General features: G+C 46.5%; 1 protein-coding gene across 1 annotated transcript in view; it reads left to right on the top strand.

Annotated features, from left to right (window-relative positions):
• Positions 1-14,167, top strand: part of LOC119162340 (anoctamin-7-like) — a 71,659-nt gene that overhangs the window by 47,234 nt on the left and 10,258 nt on the right. Inside the window, exons 15-17 of the mRNA XM_075882197.1 lie at positions 6,173-6,302; positions 11,393-11,529; positions 13,517-13,597. Of these exons, the coding sequence (XP_075738312.1) occupies positions 6,173-6,302; positions 11,393-11,529; positions 13,517-13,597 (348 nt within the window). The remainder of the gene's footprint in view (positions 1-6,172; positions 6,303-11,392; positions 11,530-13,516; positions 13,598-14,167) is intronic.

The raw sequence follows: 14,167 nt of genomic DNA, 5'->3' as shown, positions 1-14,167 counted from the left end.
AACGCTTCCCCTTTTGGTCTATGTTGCCCGCCGTCAACGTTCTAACGCATGATGGCCACTGTACTTTCCAAACTAAAGTGGCAGTGTTGCTTAGTGTACCTACACGACATGGTCATCTTCGCCGCAACATTCGAGGCTCAAGCGCCGGCGGCCAGTGCTAATTAGAGGCAATCCGTTCGGTAGACTTGATAATCAAGAAAGAGAAGTGCCAATTCGACTTCGAAGACCTTCGATTTTTTGGCCACGTCGTTAGCACTTAAGGTGGTCACCCTGATCCCGATAAGACAGCCGCCGTAACAAGATTTCTGGTGCCAACTGACAAAAAGTCGGTATACAGAGATTTCTAGGTTTATATGCTTACTACAGACGATTTGTCAGAAATTTCTCTAACATCGCAGAACCCTTAGCGAAACTTACGAGTGAAGATGTGGCTTTTCAGTGGCAAAAACACCAACAAATCTCCTTCTACAAATTAAGAGAACGGTTGGAACAGCCTCCAATTCTTTCTCATTTTGACGAGTCAGCTGAGAATGAAATACCCACAAATGCCAGTGACATCAGGCCAAGATGCGTTCTAATACAGTGGAAGAATGGCAAAGAAAAGGTGATAGCTTGAGCCAGCCGTACTCTCAGAAACGGAGATCAACTATTCGGCCACAGAGAAAGAATGCCTTGCCTTTATCTGGGCCATAAGTAAATTTCGGCCGTACCTATATAAACGGTAGACCAAGGCAGTCAGCGATCATCATGATCTTTGCTGGCTGCCTAACATCAAGCATCCATCCATACGACAAGCTAGGTGGCGCTTCAGACTGCAAGAATATGATATAACCATAATATACCGATCTGGGAGGAAGCATACCGATGCCAGTTCTTTTCACGGGCGCCTGCAGACATAGCATATTCAGAAGAGGTCTTTCTGTTAGTAGTTATTGTCGAGAAATAGCCGAATTGCGACTTGCAGACGAAGAATTGCTCCCACTCATGAAAGACCTGGGAAGAGTCAACGTACAAATACCCCGTATGCTTTCTCGAATCCTCGCATCGTTATGCCTCCGAAGAAATGTTATCTAGAAGAGAAACCTTAAGATGAACCATAAAAAGTTCTCCTCATTGTTTCTGAAACTATGCGGCAAGAAATAACGAGTGTGTGATGATGAGCCCACATTTGGACATTTGGATGCGACTCAAGCGCTTGCAAAATTAAGTTTGCTTTACTATTGGTCCAAGCTATTAGCTTCAGTACGGCACTATGTTAGGACATGCCGCGAATTTCAAAGACGAAAAACACCTTGTGCTAAACCAGCGGGCCTTCTACGACCTATAGACCCAGTGAAAGCTCCTTTCCAACAAGGTGGAATGGACTTTCTTGTACCCTTCCCGACGTCTTCACTCGGCAAGAAATGGATCGTTGTCGCGACTGATTACTTAACGAGATACGCCGAAACAAACTTCTTGGAGCGGGAAATGGCGGCTGAAAAAGCCAAATTCTTTGTACACAACATAGTTCTTCAGCATGGCGATCCAGCTGATATTATCGCCGATCGCCGGACTGCTTTCACTGCGAAACTTATGAAATGCCAGCTGAATATGACTTGCACTGTACACAGAAAAACCACTGCACATCACCCTCAAAGCAATAGCCAAACGGAACGTCTTACCAGAACTCTAGCTGACATGATAATCTATATGTGAATGTCGAGCACAAAAAGTGGGACGAAACTTTGTCACACGTCACCTTTACCTACAACACCGCCGTACAAGACAAGACTACCAAGGTTACCCCATTTCTACTAGTTTACGTTCGTGCAGTTACCACAACACTGGACTCTCTCTCCTCTCTCTTCCTATATATATATATATATATATATATATATATATATATAACACAATTTCAAGGCGCACCCCTGTCGCACATAATCATTTTCCGGGGCATGGCATGCCTTCCAACGTTTACGAGACCTTGGCCATCACAGCTCATTCCTGCCCCCTTCGCTCGAGAGCCCAGTTTAGTTCGATTGGAAACAGTGATTGTGGTGCGGCGTCCGGGTGTGTTGGCATTACCGGCAGCTCCTCTCTCCACTCTCTGGTACGAGATTGGTGAGGCCAAGTGAAGGCCGGGGAGGGGAGCAATCAATGAATGGCCGTGGATCGTCATGACGACAGCCACGACCAACATTCGCATCGACCACCTGAGTGTTTCATGCAGTCATGCAAGCAGCGGATGACGCCCTCCACTTCGCGCTGCACTGATCACCGCTTGCGAGTGGCTCGGGCGCATCGTGGGCGGAGGAGGCTGCTCCCGCTGGGCGATTTCTGTCGGCCAGGTCAAGCCAAGCGGAGAAACCGGAGGGAAAATAACCAGCCTGCTAGCAGTGCATGCGCGCCACAGCAAACAATGCGGTCGATGGACACTGACAACTGTTCGCACACACAAAAAAATCACAGCATATCCACGGAGTGAATGATAATTGGTGGGGCGAAGCGTTCGTCAGTCTGTCTGTGCTTCCGTCCGTCAATTCGTCCTTGCTCCCGTCCATCCATGCGTCCGTCCATTTGACCGTCAATGCGTCCATCCGTCCGTCCATGCGTCCGTCTGTTTCGTTCGTCTGCCTGTCTGTCCATCCGTCCGTGCGTCTGTTCGTGCAGCCGTCCCTCTGTCCGTCCATCCATCCGTCCGTCCGCCTGCGCGTCCGCCCCTCTGTATGTGCATGCGTCCATCAGTCTGTCCGTCCATCTGTATGTTCATCCGTCCGTCCGTCTATCTAATGAACAGTCCGAGTACAGCCACCTCACATCTTTTCAATATGTATTCATCATATACAAGTGCCGCCATCCAGCGGACATTCTAAAAATCGCCATTTCGGGTATGTGCCACCGGTGGTTACGCACTACAACGAGGGCCGCCCAAGCCACGCCATAAGAAGCTTCGCCCCTAAAAAAACGCCACGCCTGCGTGGAACGCGCAGCACAGTCACAGCGCAAGGTAGAAGAGGTTGCTTTCAGAGCCTTTTCTAAACACTCCTTGGGTAACTGCTACAAGCACACTTGATGGGTACCCATTACGCCGTAAATCATAATTTTTGTGTAGTAGGCAGGTATTCACTATGCTATTCTTCATTATTCTTCGGAGAAGCGCGGTATCCGCTACAGGCTTGCTAGGAATTAAAAAGATTTTTTTATGCAGTGGCTGACGACGATGAAGAATTATGCCTAAAATAGGTGATCAAGAACAAGCATTCGGAATGGGTTGGAGCATTGGACGACCCACCCGTTGCACAATCAACATTTTGTGACGCCTGGTTATTCCGATGCTGTTCTAAAACGCTTTATTACTCATATTAACGCGACTCCTTTCCTGAAGCCTGCCTAAGACCAGTTTGGGAACCACTTCCAAGCACCGGCAGGAGGAAGAGGAGGAAGGGGAGGAGGAGGATTGAAGGACAGGGAGGTTGGGCAGTTCTCAGACCGATTGGTTACCTTGTGCCGGAAAAAGGGGTAAGGGGAATAAAAGATGTGAGAAAAGAGACGATGAAGGAGAGGAAAAAAAGGCGCAGGACAACAGACTATCCACGACGCTGCTTACAGTCTGTCTCTAAGACCACTTGCCAGCAACAAGCGCAACAACGCTCTCAACGCCTTGCGAGCCGAGGACGGTCTCGGTCAGTGTCCTAATAACCTTTCTTCCGACAAGTGGCGATTGTCTACTCTATCTAAAACTTTCGACAGTTCTTTTCTTGGCGCACTGAAGCGAGGGCACTCGCAGAGAAGACGGGAGAAAGTCTCCGCGCAGCCACAGTTGTCGCATGTCGGGCTGCTGGCCATTCCGATTCGAAACGAATAAGCATTCGTAAAGGCCACCCCAATCCACAGACAGCACAAAAGTGTCTCCTCAGCACTGGTTATTAAGGATGGAAGACGGAGCTGTAGGTGTGGGTCCAATTTATGAAGGCGGACGTTGGTGAAAGCCGGTGAATTCCACTGAGCGAGTGTCAGTTCTCGTGCAAGTGATCAAAGCCTTGCAGCGGCGTCCGTTCTTGATAATGACATAGCTGCACAAGGGGCATCATCACGAGCAGATCGGGCTGCTTCATCTGCATGATCGTTTCCATCGATGCCGCAGTGGCCCGGTATCCATTGATACGCTATGTAATGTTGTTTCCCTATAGACTGGTGATGAAGCAGTCTTATTTCAGGGAGTAGCTGTTCATTTGGTTCATGACAATATGGTGAGGCAATGCCCTGGAGGGCTGCTTTGGAGTCGGAGAAGATTGACCATGTCTGCTGCCGGTTCTTCAACTATAAACTCCAGAGCGATACGAATGGCGGCGAGTTATACAGCCATGGATGATGTCAGATGCGATGTCCTGAACTTTATCGGGACGTATTTCTCCGGAGTTACCACTGCGCCAGTTGAGCTTGCTGAAGTAACCGACCCATCCATGTAAATGCGTCCACTGTGTTTCTCGTGCAGAAACAGTAATGCTGTTTTTTTTTTCAGGGCCAAATTTTTCTTCTTTTGCATTCCAGGGATGGTTGTCAGGGCTTCCTTGACACCGCAATACTAACGAAGGTCTTGCTGCATGCGTGAGATTTGCGGGAATCACCGTGCGATGTAAAGCAATAATAGTGCCGAACGCAGAGATCAGTAGTAGAATAGAGATATGATCCAACAGACAACAATGCCAAGGAAAGTGTAGGGGAAGCTATCAGACCGAATGGTAATGTAAATGTGAAGAAAGAAAAGTGGGTGAAAAGATAACTTGCCGTGGGCAGGAACCGAACCGGCGATTTTCGAATAACGCGTTCGATGCTCTACCACTGAGCTACCACGGCAGCTATCCCCCCAGCCACTTTATCGGGTATATATGTGAATTTAAACGTGGGAGTGTCAGTCAGCGCCACCAGTAGCCATGGCGGCGAGTGTAGCACACTCTTTGAGCCTGTTTGGCGTCACGTTGCACGTGAACTTATTACGAGCTGGCAGCTGACCAATAGTCTCTCGTATACAACCTAAAGGCACCAAGTCTGCCAGTACGAGACCCTCGTTAATGAATAAAGGAAAGAAGTGTATACTTAAGGGCTCGTTTTTTCGTGTTTTAACACAATATTAATGATATCTAACACACAATAATGCCAAGTAAAGCAAAGAGAAGCTAACAGATTAAATGGTAATGTAAATGTGAAGAAAAAAGTGGATTTCTTATCCATTGCGAGACATATGTTGTCAATTGGTCTCGACCAACGCGGCGGGGAAGAGGGGGGCTGTGTAAAAGCTTTGCCCCCCCCCCCTAATATGAAACCCTGAACACACCTATGTATACAAGTTCTCTGAAAGTGATCATCCCCGTTATTGAACCATGTAAAGCCATTCGGCCCTGTCATAGTAATTTCACAGCGTGAGCGAAAATATATTTACAAAAGAAGGGTGGCCTGATACAATACAAGCAGTGCGTTTCCATGGCGATAAGAGAGAGAGAGAGAAATGATATGTCTTATTCAATCTAAACAATATAAAACGCTTCATCAAGGGCGACATTTATTTTTGCGCGACATATATCTTGTATTTTGAAATTCACATTTTGTGATTTGAAGTCTCTGAGCCGCATGGCTATAGACTAGCGTAACTTCGAATATTACGTGTGGCACATACGGTGGGCTGTGTGGGACGTCGTAGACGATGACTTCGTAATAACTACCTCTTTACCATGCACCAAGGAGAACACAAGCTTTTTGTTTGTACCCTAGAGGTATCCTGTTTGGCAGAACATTGTCATGACCACGGAGACACTGTAGCAGGTGTATTTTGAGTGTTGTTTCTCGAAAGTAATAATAGAAGTACCACTACATTATGCACTATGCTCGAGCGCCTCTTAAGTATAGGTGTTTAGATTTATAGTGCGCAAATTTTTTGTGTGGTATTGATTATAATAGTTGTACAGGCTTTCTTCCAGTATCGTATGCGTGTTTAGAAGTTTTCAACCGCGACTATCGCAAAAGTCGTCTCCTGAGTATTTGTGCACATTTCACACGACGAAAAGCAAATGTCAAGCGCTCGTATCTTTCTAAACCGATACCCTCCCTTTTTGCAATGCCATATCTCTATGACAAGACCTTGTGAACAAAAGCTACAAACGTAAACACTTGCCCCCGACGTTTACTTGCATGACAGCTGTTTGCAGCTTCGTTCCCGCTGGCACCCCTCCTGGCACTCCTGTACAACATGTTCGATCTCCGAATAGACGGCAACAGGCTTCTATGGCTCAACCGAAGGCCCGTACCGTTCAGGGACGATGACATAGGTGAGTTGGCAGTCAAACGATGTGCTGAAACGTACTTGGCCTTGAAAAGACCCTGCGACATTTTTTTTTCAGTATGGCCAGAAAACATTGCCCATCAGCAGTCAAAGCATTCGAGAACACACGAGCTAAATATTATAGCGCAGTTCGCTGCCTGGAATGTCCAATTAATTTTCAGGGTCAGCAAAAAACCATATTTTCCACAAATGATTTCATACACCCAAATTTACGGTCATTGGCTGACTTGAGCATCGCGAGATGTGTAGTTGCCGAGGTCACCGCGGGAGGCCGTCACATGCCCAAGCGTTCGCTGGTGATCACACCTAGAGTCATGCGCTCGTTCGAAGAAAAAATTACAGGTGCTCAAGGTCATGGCATGTTCGTGACGTCACTTCATTCCTCCGTGCCATCCCTCCAGATTTGGCTTCCAGCGCAGATGTCGGGACAAGAGAGAAAGCAATAATAGTGTGCGACAAATCTCTAATTCCACTCGTACTTGACAGATTCTAAGAAATTGTGGCAGTCAATTAGTGAGACACATTTTATGCACCTGTTTGATGGCCACTTGTAAACGTGTTGGTGGGCTCATGAAATGAGCCATGAACCACTTTTGCAACTGAATGGTCAATAGCTCATATACAGTTGCAGTTATCGCACTTCGATGAGCCAGCCATGCCAACGCGATGGCTGAATGAGTTGGTAAATGCTCCAATATGAACAAAATCACCGGATCCTTCAATGTGCATTAAGGAGTCTCGATGATCGGCTGCTTTAAATCAAGCATAGATCTTGGGAGCATGTCTCGAAGAACATCAGCGCAGAGAGCCACACGAGTCCTCCTGCAGTACTTGAAGGCAACATTTATGAGCGACCACCTGTGAAACCCGTGCACTGTGTGTGTGGTGCGAAGTGTGTCTCTCCTTCTCTCTCTTTTTCCCTAACTCTTTTGCTCCCGGATTCCCCTCCCCATATGTAGGGTAGCAAGCTGGACGTAGTTTAGTTTACCTCTTCACCTTTCCTATATTGATTCTCCCTCTATACATTCCAAGTTATCATCGAATGACCTCTGTATCAGAATTTATAGCCTCGCAAATCAAGTGCCGCCAAATTTCTCGAAAACGTCACGGAGAACGGAGTCACAGGAGCTCACCTCCTCTCGTCTTGATGGGTGCGCTGGAAGCTACACGCGGAGGGATGGCGCGGGGGAAAGAAGTTACGTCAACGCGCGTCATGACCTTGAGCACGCGTGAATAAACGCGGGTATTGAGATTCCTGTGCTCGAGTGTGGTTCACTGTGTGATGTTAACACACTTTGGCGCATGGCCCCGGCAGCTGGCGCCACCTTGTGGTAAGACATTTTGATTATGACACCGTTCTTAATGCCGACTATAGGCCGATGGTATGTTGTCTGTTATTAGACGTCAAACAGCAGGCACCGACAACTCTGAAAAAAGAGAGCACCAGCCTCTGTGTGAAAAGAAGGCGCCTGGAAAAATGGCAACTTCAGCGCGGTGTCGTCTTTTCCTCTGTCCTTGTATATATTTTTGCGCTGTTTCTACTTCCCAATTTCGAGCTCCGCTTCTGAACACTCTTTCTCACACACTACTGCGAGGTTTAGCTGATGTTCACAGCAATGCCTGTTATACTTAATATGTGTTTTCACAGCAAACGCCGAAGAGTGACTCATAACATCTTAAATGTACTGACACGAATACACGAACTCCATTGTTGACGCGTCATGTGAACTGTTGCGTTCGACGAGCACTTCCCCTTTACGCGGCGAGGGGGGGGGAGTGATTTTAAATGAAAAGAAAAGTGAGCCCCGTAACTGTCTCTCAGGGGTAGGACACCTCAACAGTAGTTCACGAGGGATGGGGAGAGAGAAGGGATTAAAAGGATAGGATTAAAAGGTAGAGAGATTGAGAGAGAGGAAGGAGAGGGCGAGGCGTAAGGCCACAACACCGCGTTTCCGCCGAAGACGAAAGTTGGACCACCACGCTATGCGTCTCTGGCCGATGGGCCGCCGACGCTCAAATCAGCACCAGATGTCTATGCAATGGCCCTCGGACACGCCGAGTCCGCGACCGCCGTCCCAGAAAGCATGGGTGGTCTACCCGAGCACCCCGCTTGCTTGAAGCAAGCTTCGCTGGAGGAGGCAGTATACCGCCTGGACCATATGCGCGTTTGTGTTGTGTATGTGTGTATGTTGAGGTTGGTGTCGGCATGATGACGCTAGGAAGGACTGTAAGACTTGTTATTGGACAGCGAAGTCCGGACCCATTCCCCGATCTATGGATCTGGGGAGAAAGTACTCTATATAATGAGTTCCCCCAGCGCCTTCGAGGAGGCTCTCGAAATGTCTACAATGAAAATAAACTCTCTTCATGTCTCCCTTCCTTCTGCTTCAGCGTCTTCATCCCGGATATCCGGTGCCGCAAGGGCCAGTCGCAACAGAGCGTAGTTTCACATCTCACTTTTAATTTTGAAACATCTGGATGATTAATGTGCCGGGTAACAAACCACACGCAACCTGAATAACACATATTTGATGCACTACTAATACGAGCGAACTCCAGACTACAAGCGTAGCGTTGTGGGCTAGTTGGTGCATTTTGAAAAGCCGCTACCTTAGCACTGCGAAGACAAGGAATACACACCATAAGAATTCAGCGTAATAATGTGCTAGCCATAGTGACAGGTGAGAAATAAAAGGATCACTCTTGCATAGAACGGTCAGATCGCAGTTTTCAGGCCCTATAGGAAAGCAATTCGGCGAGTTTAAACAACTCGCGTAAGTATAGTATATCTCATTGGCATGGTACCACCACGAGCCAACAGCAACACCGTGCCTAAAAGAAATGTTAAACACGCAACGTCGATTATAAAGAGCCACCGAATCCGCAAATCCGTATAAATTTAGCAACATAATAAATAAATAAGTAGAAATTGCACCCCTGTATAGCCACGATTGCGCGATATATTCGCGTCGCCGCCACGCAAGTAGACGCAAGTACCTGTAGCAACTACGTTCTTCCAGAGGTATACGCATAAGGCCAGTCAACAGGAAAACGAGCAATGCACAGAGAAAAAAAATATTCGTCTGAAAAATAACAATAATTAGGAAGAATGCACGGCATAACTTAATCAGTCGTCATGGTAACGTCATTGGGGTGGCTTGCGTGCCCTCGGTTAGGTCTCGGCCGTCCACCGTAACGACCTCTGCAGCGCTATTGAGACAAAGCCGACGGCACCGATAAGAAAGGTATCGATTTGACGCGTCTCCGTGGGGAAAGCCATTGTTTGCCTCGTGGGCCCGTCTCCTTTGAGAGATCGCGCGACGCCAGCTGCATGAGCAAATACGTACGGTACGGCGCGCCTACATTGCTTGCATGGTCACGGCAGGACTCCGATGTATTGTGAAAGTCTGCAGGAAGCAGTTCAAAAGAAACGACCACGACCAGCAGACATGGTGACCCGGTTGAGCTGTCTGATCAAGAGGCAACCCTTCTTTGAGGATTTCAGCAGAGCGAGGAAGTCGTTTAAATGAGGAAGTGGTTCTCGATGACGTCGTTAATGACTTCCGCGTTTTGGCGATAGGGGCGTTATCATGCGCGCATTCATCCATAAAACACACTCTTTTCGCGCCCATTAATTTTACATCAAAACCTTACCAAAGCTTCACTTTTGTGAAGGTAGAGCTAGGAAACGCAGTTACATAGCGACCGTGGATGTTTGATACTCTGGACGCTACAGCACACAAATTTTAGCATTATTCTTTCGGATTTATCTAATACGACACATGTGTAACAGCTCGTAGCAAGTTTCATGGCGCACACGTATGAGGGGATGCGGGACGGAAGTAAGAAAAGACAACTTTTTTCGAAGCAACTGCGATAAATATACGGTTGCTCGCAACTTCAACGCAGAAATAAAGAAATAAATCATGTGCAGAGATGCATATACCGATAAGCAATGGACAAGCGTTTCTTTAAGGATTGGTCTTTCGGGTGGGCTGCTTTCCGCCGTCCACCCCTGGTTAGGAAAATGGAATGTGCTTGGCCATTTCGCTGTCGGTGAGCTGGTGAACAACGCCATGTGCCGCATTTTCGCTGCTCCTGGCACGAGTCCCTTGTGCTAATCGTTTTCTGCCGAGACTGTACATGCGCTCGTGCATGCGCATTAACATTTTTGCAAAGTGTCAATGGACTTTTCAATGATGTTTTGTCCACTTCCCTCTGTTTAGCAAGACTATCGCAAGTTTCTAGTGACACTGTGCGCAAGTTTTCCTGATCGGCGTGAATTTGGCGACGTCACATGATATTGCACGGTCGTTCAGGGTTACTGATATACAAGAGATGCCTAACCATCAAGCAAGGAGCTGGGACAGAACAGAAAAGGGGTATCTTTTTTTTGTATTCCAGTAAGCATGTACGAAATAGCCCAACAAGTTTTACTAACTTACAGGGGTAGCATGCACATAAAACACGTCCCCTGTACCATATTACAGATGGACAAATTCATATGTTAAAATCTCACCCTGGACGTACCGAGTGCTCAAAAATGTGAGGTAGGTACTGTGGGCGTTTGTTATGCGCTGCTTCTTCATGTCTGCATTATCCTAGTCATAATCATTCGTCTTTCTACCCATCCTTATCGTCATCGTGTGTCGTAGTGATCATCATTATCGGTTGTGTGTGGCATAGTTTCATAAAATAATGAGGAAACTCTATGGTGTGTAGGTGCTCTGCCTCTGGCTGCCTCTTCGCTGCCGAGTACTTGGCCTAATAAATGTGGTTTTGGTCAAAATGCCATAGTTTATAATTTTTGTTATTGTGAAGTAATATTTAACAACATTGATCAAAATGTATTAAACTTTAGTTGAATAATGACTATAGTAATTGCCAATCAACACTACGTGGCATAGAAGATTATATTGAGCAAATTTATTGCTATTTTTATTTACTCGCCAAGATATATGATCCTGTCGCTTTGAGATCATTGTCGCAAAAATCACAAATAGGCTGCTATTGCAGTTACATAACACATACCTATGCTTTGAAGCATTCAGAAACTTGAGCCTCATGTACCCACAGGTATGTGGTTCCACCTGTTCGGCTTCATCAATGTGTGTGGAGTGGTCAGCAACGCGTTCCTCATAGCCTTCACCTCCACTTTCGGGAGGAACCTCAAGAGTGACTACAGACGGTTCATGTTCGTCATTGCATTCGAGGTACGATGTGAACAATAATTTCCATTCCTCTCGAAAAATACCTATTGCAGGTGGCCACACATTCTTTGCACGGGTAGACAAGAAAATTGTCGCAGACACAAGCACACAATGACACATACAATATATTTTCATGCAATGCTTTTAATTATTAATTTCATTGTTTAATGTAAATTTTATGAGATGAACAATTGTTACTTCAATAAGTAACTTGTGAATTCATGCAGTGTTAACTTCCCTCTTGCAGCATATTAATGACCCTGAATGGTCCTAAATCAACAAAGACTGATGTAGATCACGCTCTGGTGAACATATAGGTTTTTTGGGGAAGAGGGGAGCTGCGCACATAACCTTAAAAAAGACAACTTCTCAAGCTTTGCACCTGACACACAAAGAGGACAGTTGTTGCACCATAGCTTCGGGCCCCAGCCATGGCCCATGGTTGCAGTATCAGGCTTTAGGTCATTTGGTAGGAAATGGTATCCTTGCTCTGTGTCGTTCTGTGTCGAATCTGTGTTCTGTGTCGAAACTTCGACGACGGTGCGTCAGTGCGACACCACAAGCTTCACAATATTCCTCCAATTAGGGCACATTGGAGCTCGAAAAGTTCCTCAGACTTTTTAGGTCAGGTCTTGCATTTCTCTGGGATGCAAGATATATAGTTAAAACTCGATTTAGCGAAGTGATCACAATGGTCAAAACATTTCATTACAACTGAAAGTTCATAAAATCGAGATGTGACACAGAGAAAATAATATTTCCGTCAACCCATATTTAAAATTGCCCCGCCGCGGAATCGAATCCCGGCTGCGGCGGCTGCATTTCTGATGGAGGCGAAAATGTTGTAGGCCCGTGTGCTCAGATTTGGGTGCACGTTAAAGAACCCCAGGTGGTCGAAATTTTCTGAGCCCTCCACTACGGTGTCTCTCATAATAATATGGTGGTTTTGGGACGTCAAACCCCAAATATCAATCAATCAAACCCATATTTAAAATTGTTGCGTAGAGACACCCTAAAGCTACCTCGGAATTATATTCTCTGCTGTACAGTCTAGACATCTGCAAGTGTGAAAAGCCCACGAGAACGGCTCGGACATGGAGCCACCCATGACGTATTAACACAGCAGGTTCCACGACCGGACGATGCAAGCCAGGTTGAGGTTTACGTGAAGCCATGGCAAGTGGCCGACATGCAAAAATACGGAGAACGAATGCAGCGGTTGTGCGAGAAGGTCGATTCAGAAATTTACGAAGAGAAGATCAAAGCAAATCAGCCACATCAAGAATGAAATGACGAAAGCGACCACCACTGCCACTAGCACTATCTAATACTAAAGAGCATTACAGACGGCCTCGTAAGTTGTTCCAGGCATTGGCAGTGCGTGCAGCCTCGTCACAACAAAGCTACACCCGTGACTAGGGAACGTTGATGTTTGGATGTGATATCATCACAGCACAAATCTTACGAGGGGCGCCGTAGTAGTAAGCTCCTGAAATTTCGACCACCTCAGGATATAAACGGGTAGAAAACACCTACACGAGCCTCGACCATTAGTGCCTGCATCAAAAATGCCTGTGCCGCGACAGTTATTCGATCCCGTGACCTTCGAGTCAGCAGCTGGGCACTTTTTGAAGCAGCAGCTGCCTGGGGAAAAAAAAATTCACTTCGTCAAATCGTGTGTGATGACCAAATTAATTTCATTAACTGGGATTGATGACAGCATTGAGACCTCAGGCGGCCCACCCACAAATGCAAGTTTCTTCGTGATATCAGGGACTTAGTGCAAATAGATTTTCACTAGATCGAGCTTTAACTGTACATATTCATCTTTTCTCAAATTACAAATAACTAGACGTGCACAGGCACAGAAACGCGGACTTGGAGCGCCTTCGACACTTGTAGATTATTTGGTTTTTGCATCACTCAAAAAGGAATGATAAATGTGTCTGCTGTGTGTTTAAAGTGATGCAACTTCTGTGGGTTTGTGCAGCACCTAGTGTTTGGCGTGAAGTTCATCCTCACCCTTGCCATACCCGACACTCCAGCGGCTGTGAAAAACGCCAAAACAAAGGTAAGACATTTACTAAGAGCGCACCTAAGATGCAAATCGGTATGCACTTTAAAAAATAGGTTCTTCACTACACAAACTTTGGGTGGATGGATTATAATGAATCGCAATGCAATTGTTGTGTTGTGCATGCTTTCCATAAAGAATATGTCATAGCTCAGTTTCACAAGAGGGGAAAGAAGGAAGACAAAGTGCAATAAATGCACATTAAAACACGATCAGCTCCGGCAGGCTCGAAGCCAGATTTTTCATTCAAGGGAGGGGGGGGGACATCTGGAAGGTCTTGAAAAACTTATTTTTATTATCTGTCTTCTGTAAAACATCCGCCTCCATACGAACATTTCAAGAGGGCCCGGACCACAAGGCCCCCCCCCCCCCCCCCCCCCTGGCTTCGGGCTTGAGTTGCGTACAGTTTACGAGTAATGCGGTTACACGTTAGAGGAATCACATTTTTAGGAAAAACAAACTGATCGTTGCGCAAACGCAAGCTTTGCGACCCCGCTAACAAAGTAAAAAAAGAACGGGAGCGCGGAGGGATGACTTTGACTTTATTGCAACCGCTGCTGACTTGAG

Source organism: Rhipicephalus microplus, chromosome 2 (genome assembly GCF_043290135.1).
Source record: "Rhipicephalus microplus isolate Deutch F79 chromosome 2, USDA_Rmic, whole genome shotgun sequence".
NCBI classification, from domain to species: Eukaryota; Metazoa; Arthropoda; class Arachnida; order Ixodida; family Ixodidae; genus Rhipicephalus; species Rhipicephalus microplus.
Note: the sequence above shows the minus strand (reverse complement) of the source record. Positions and strands in the feature narration are given on the sequence as shown.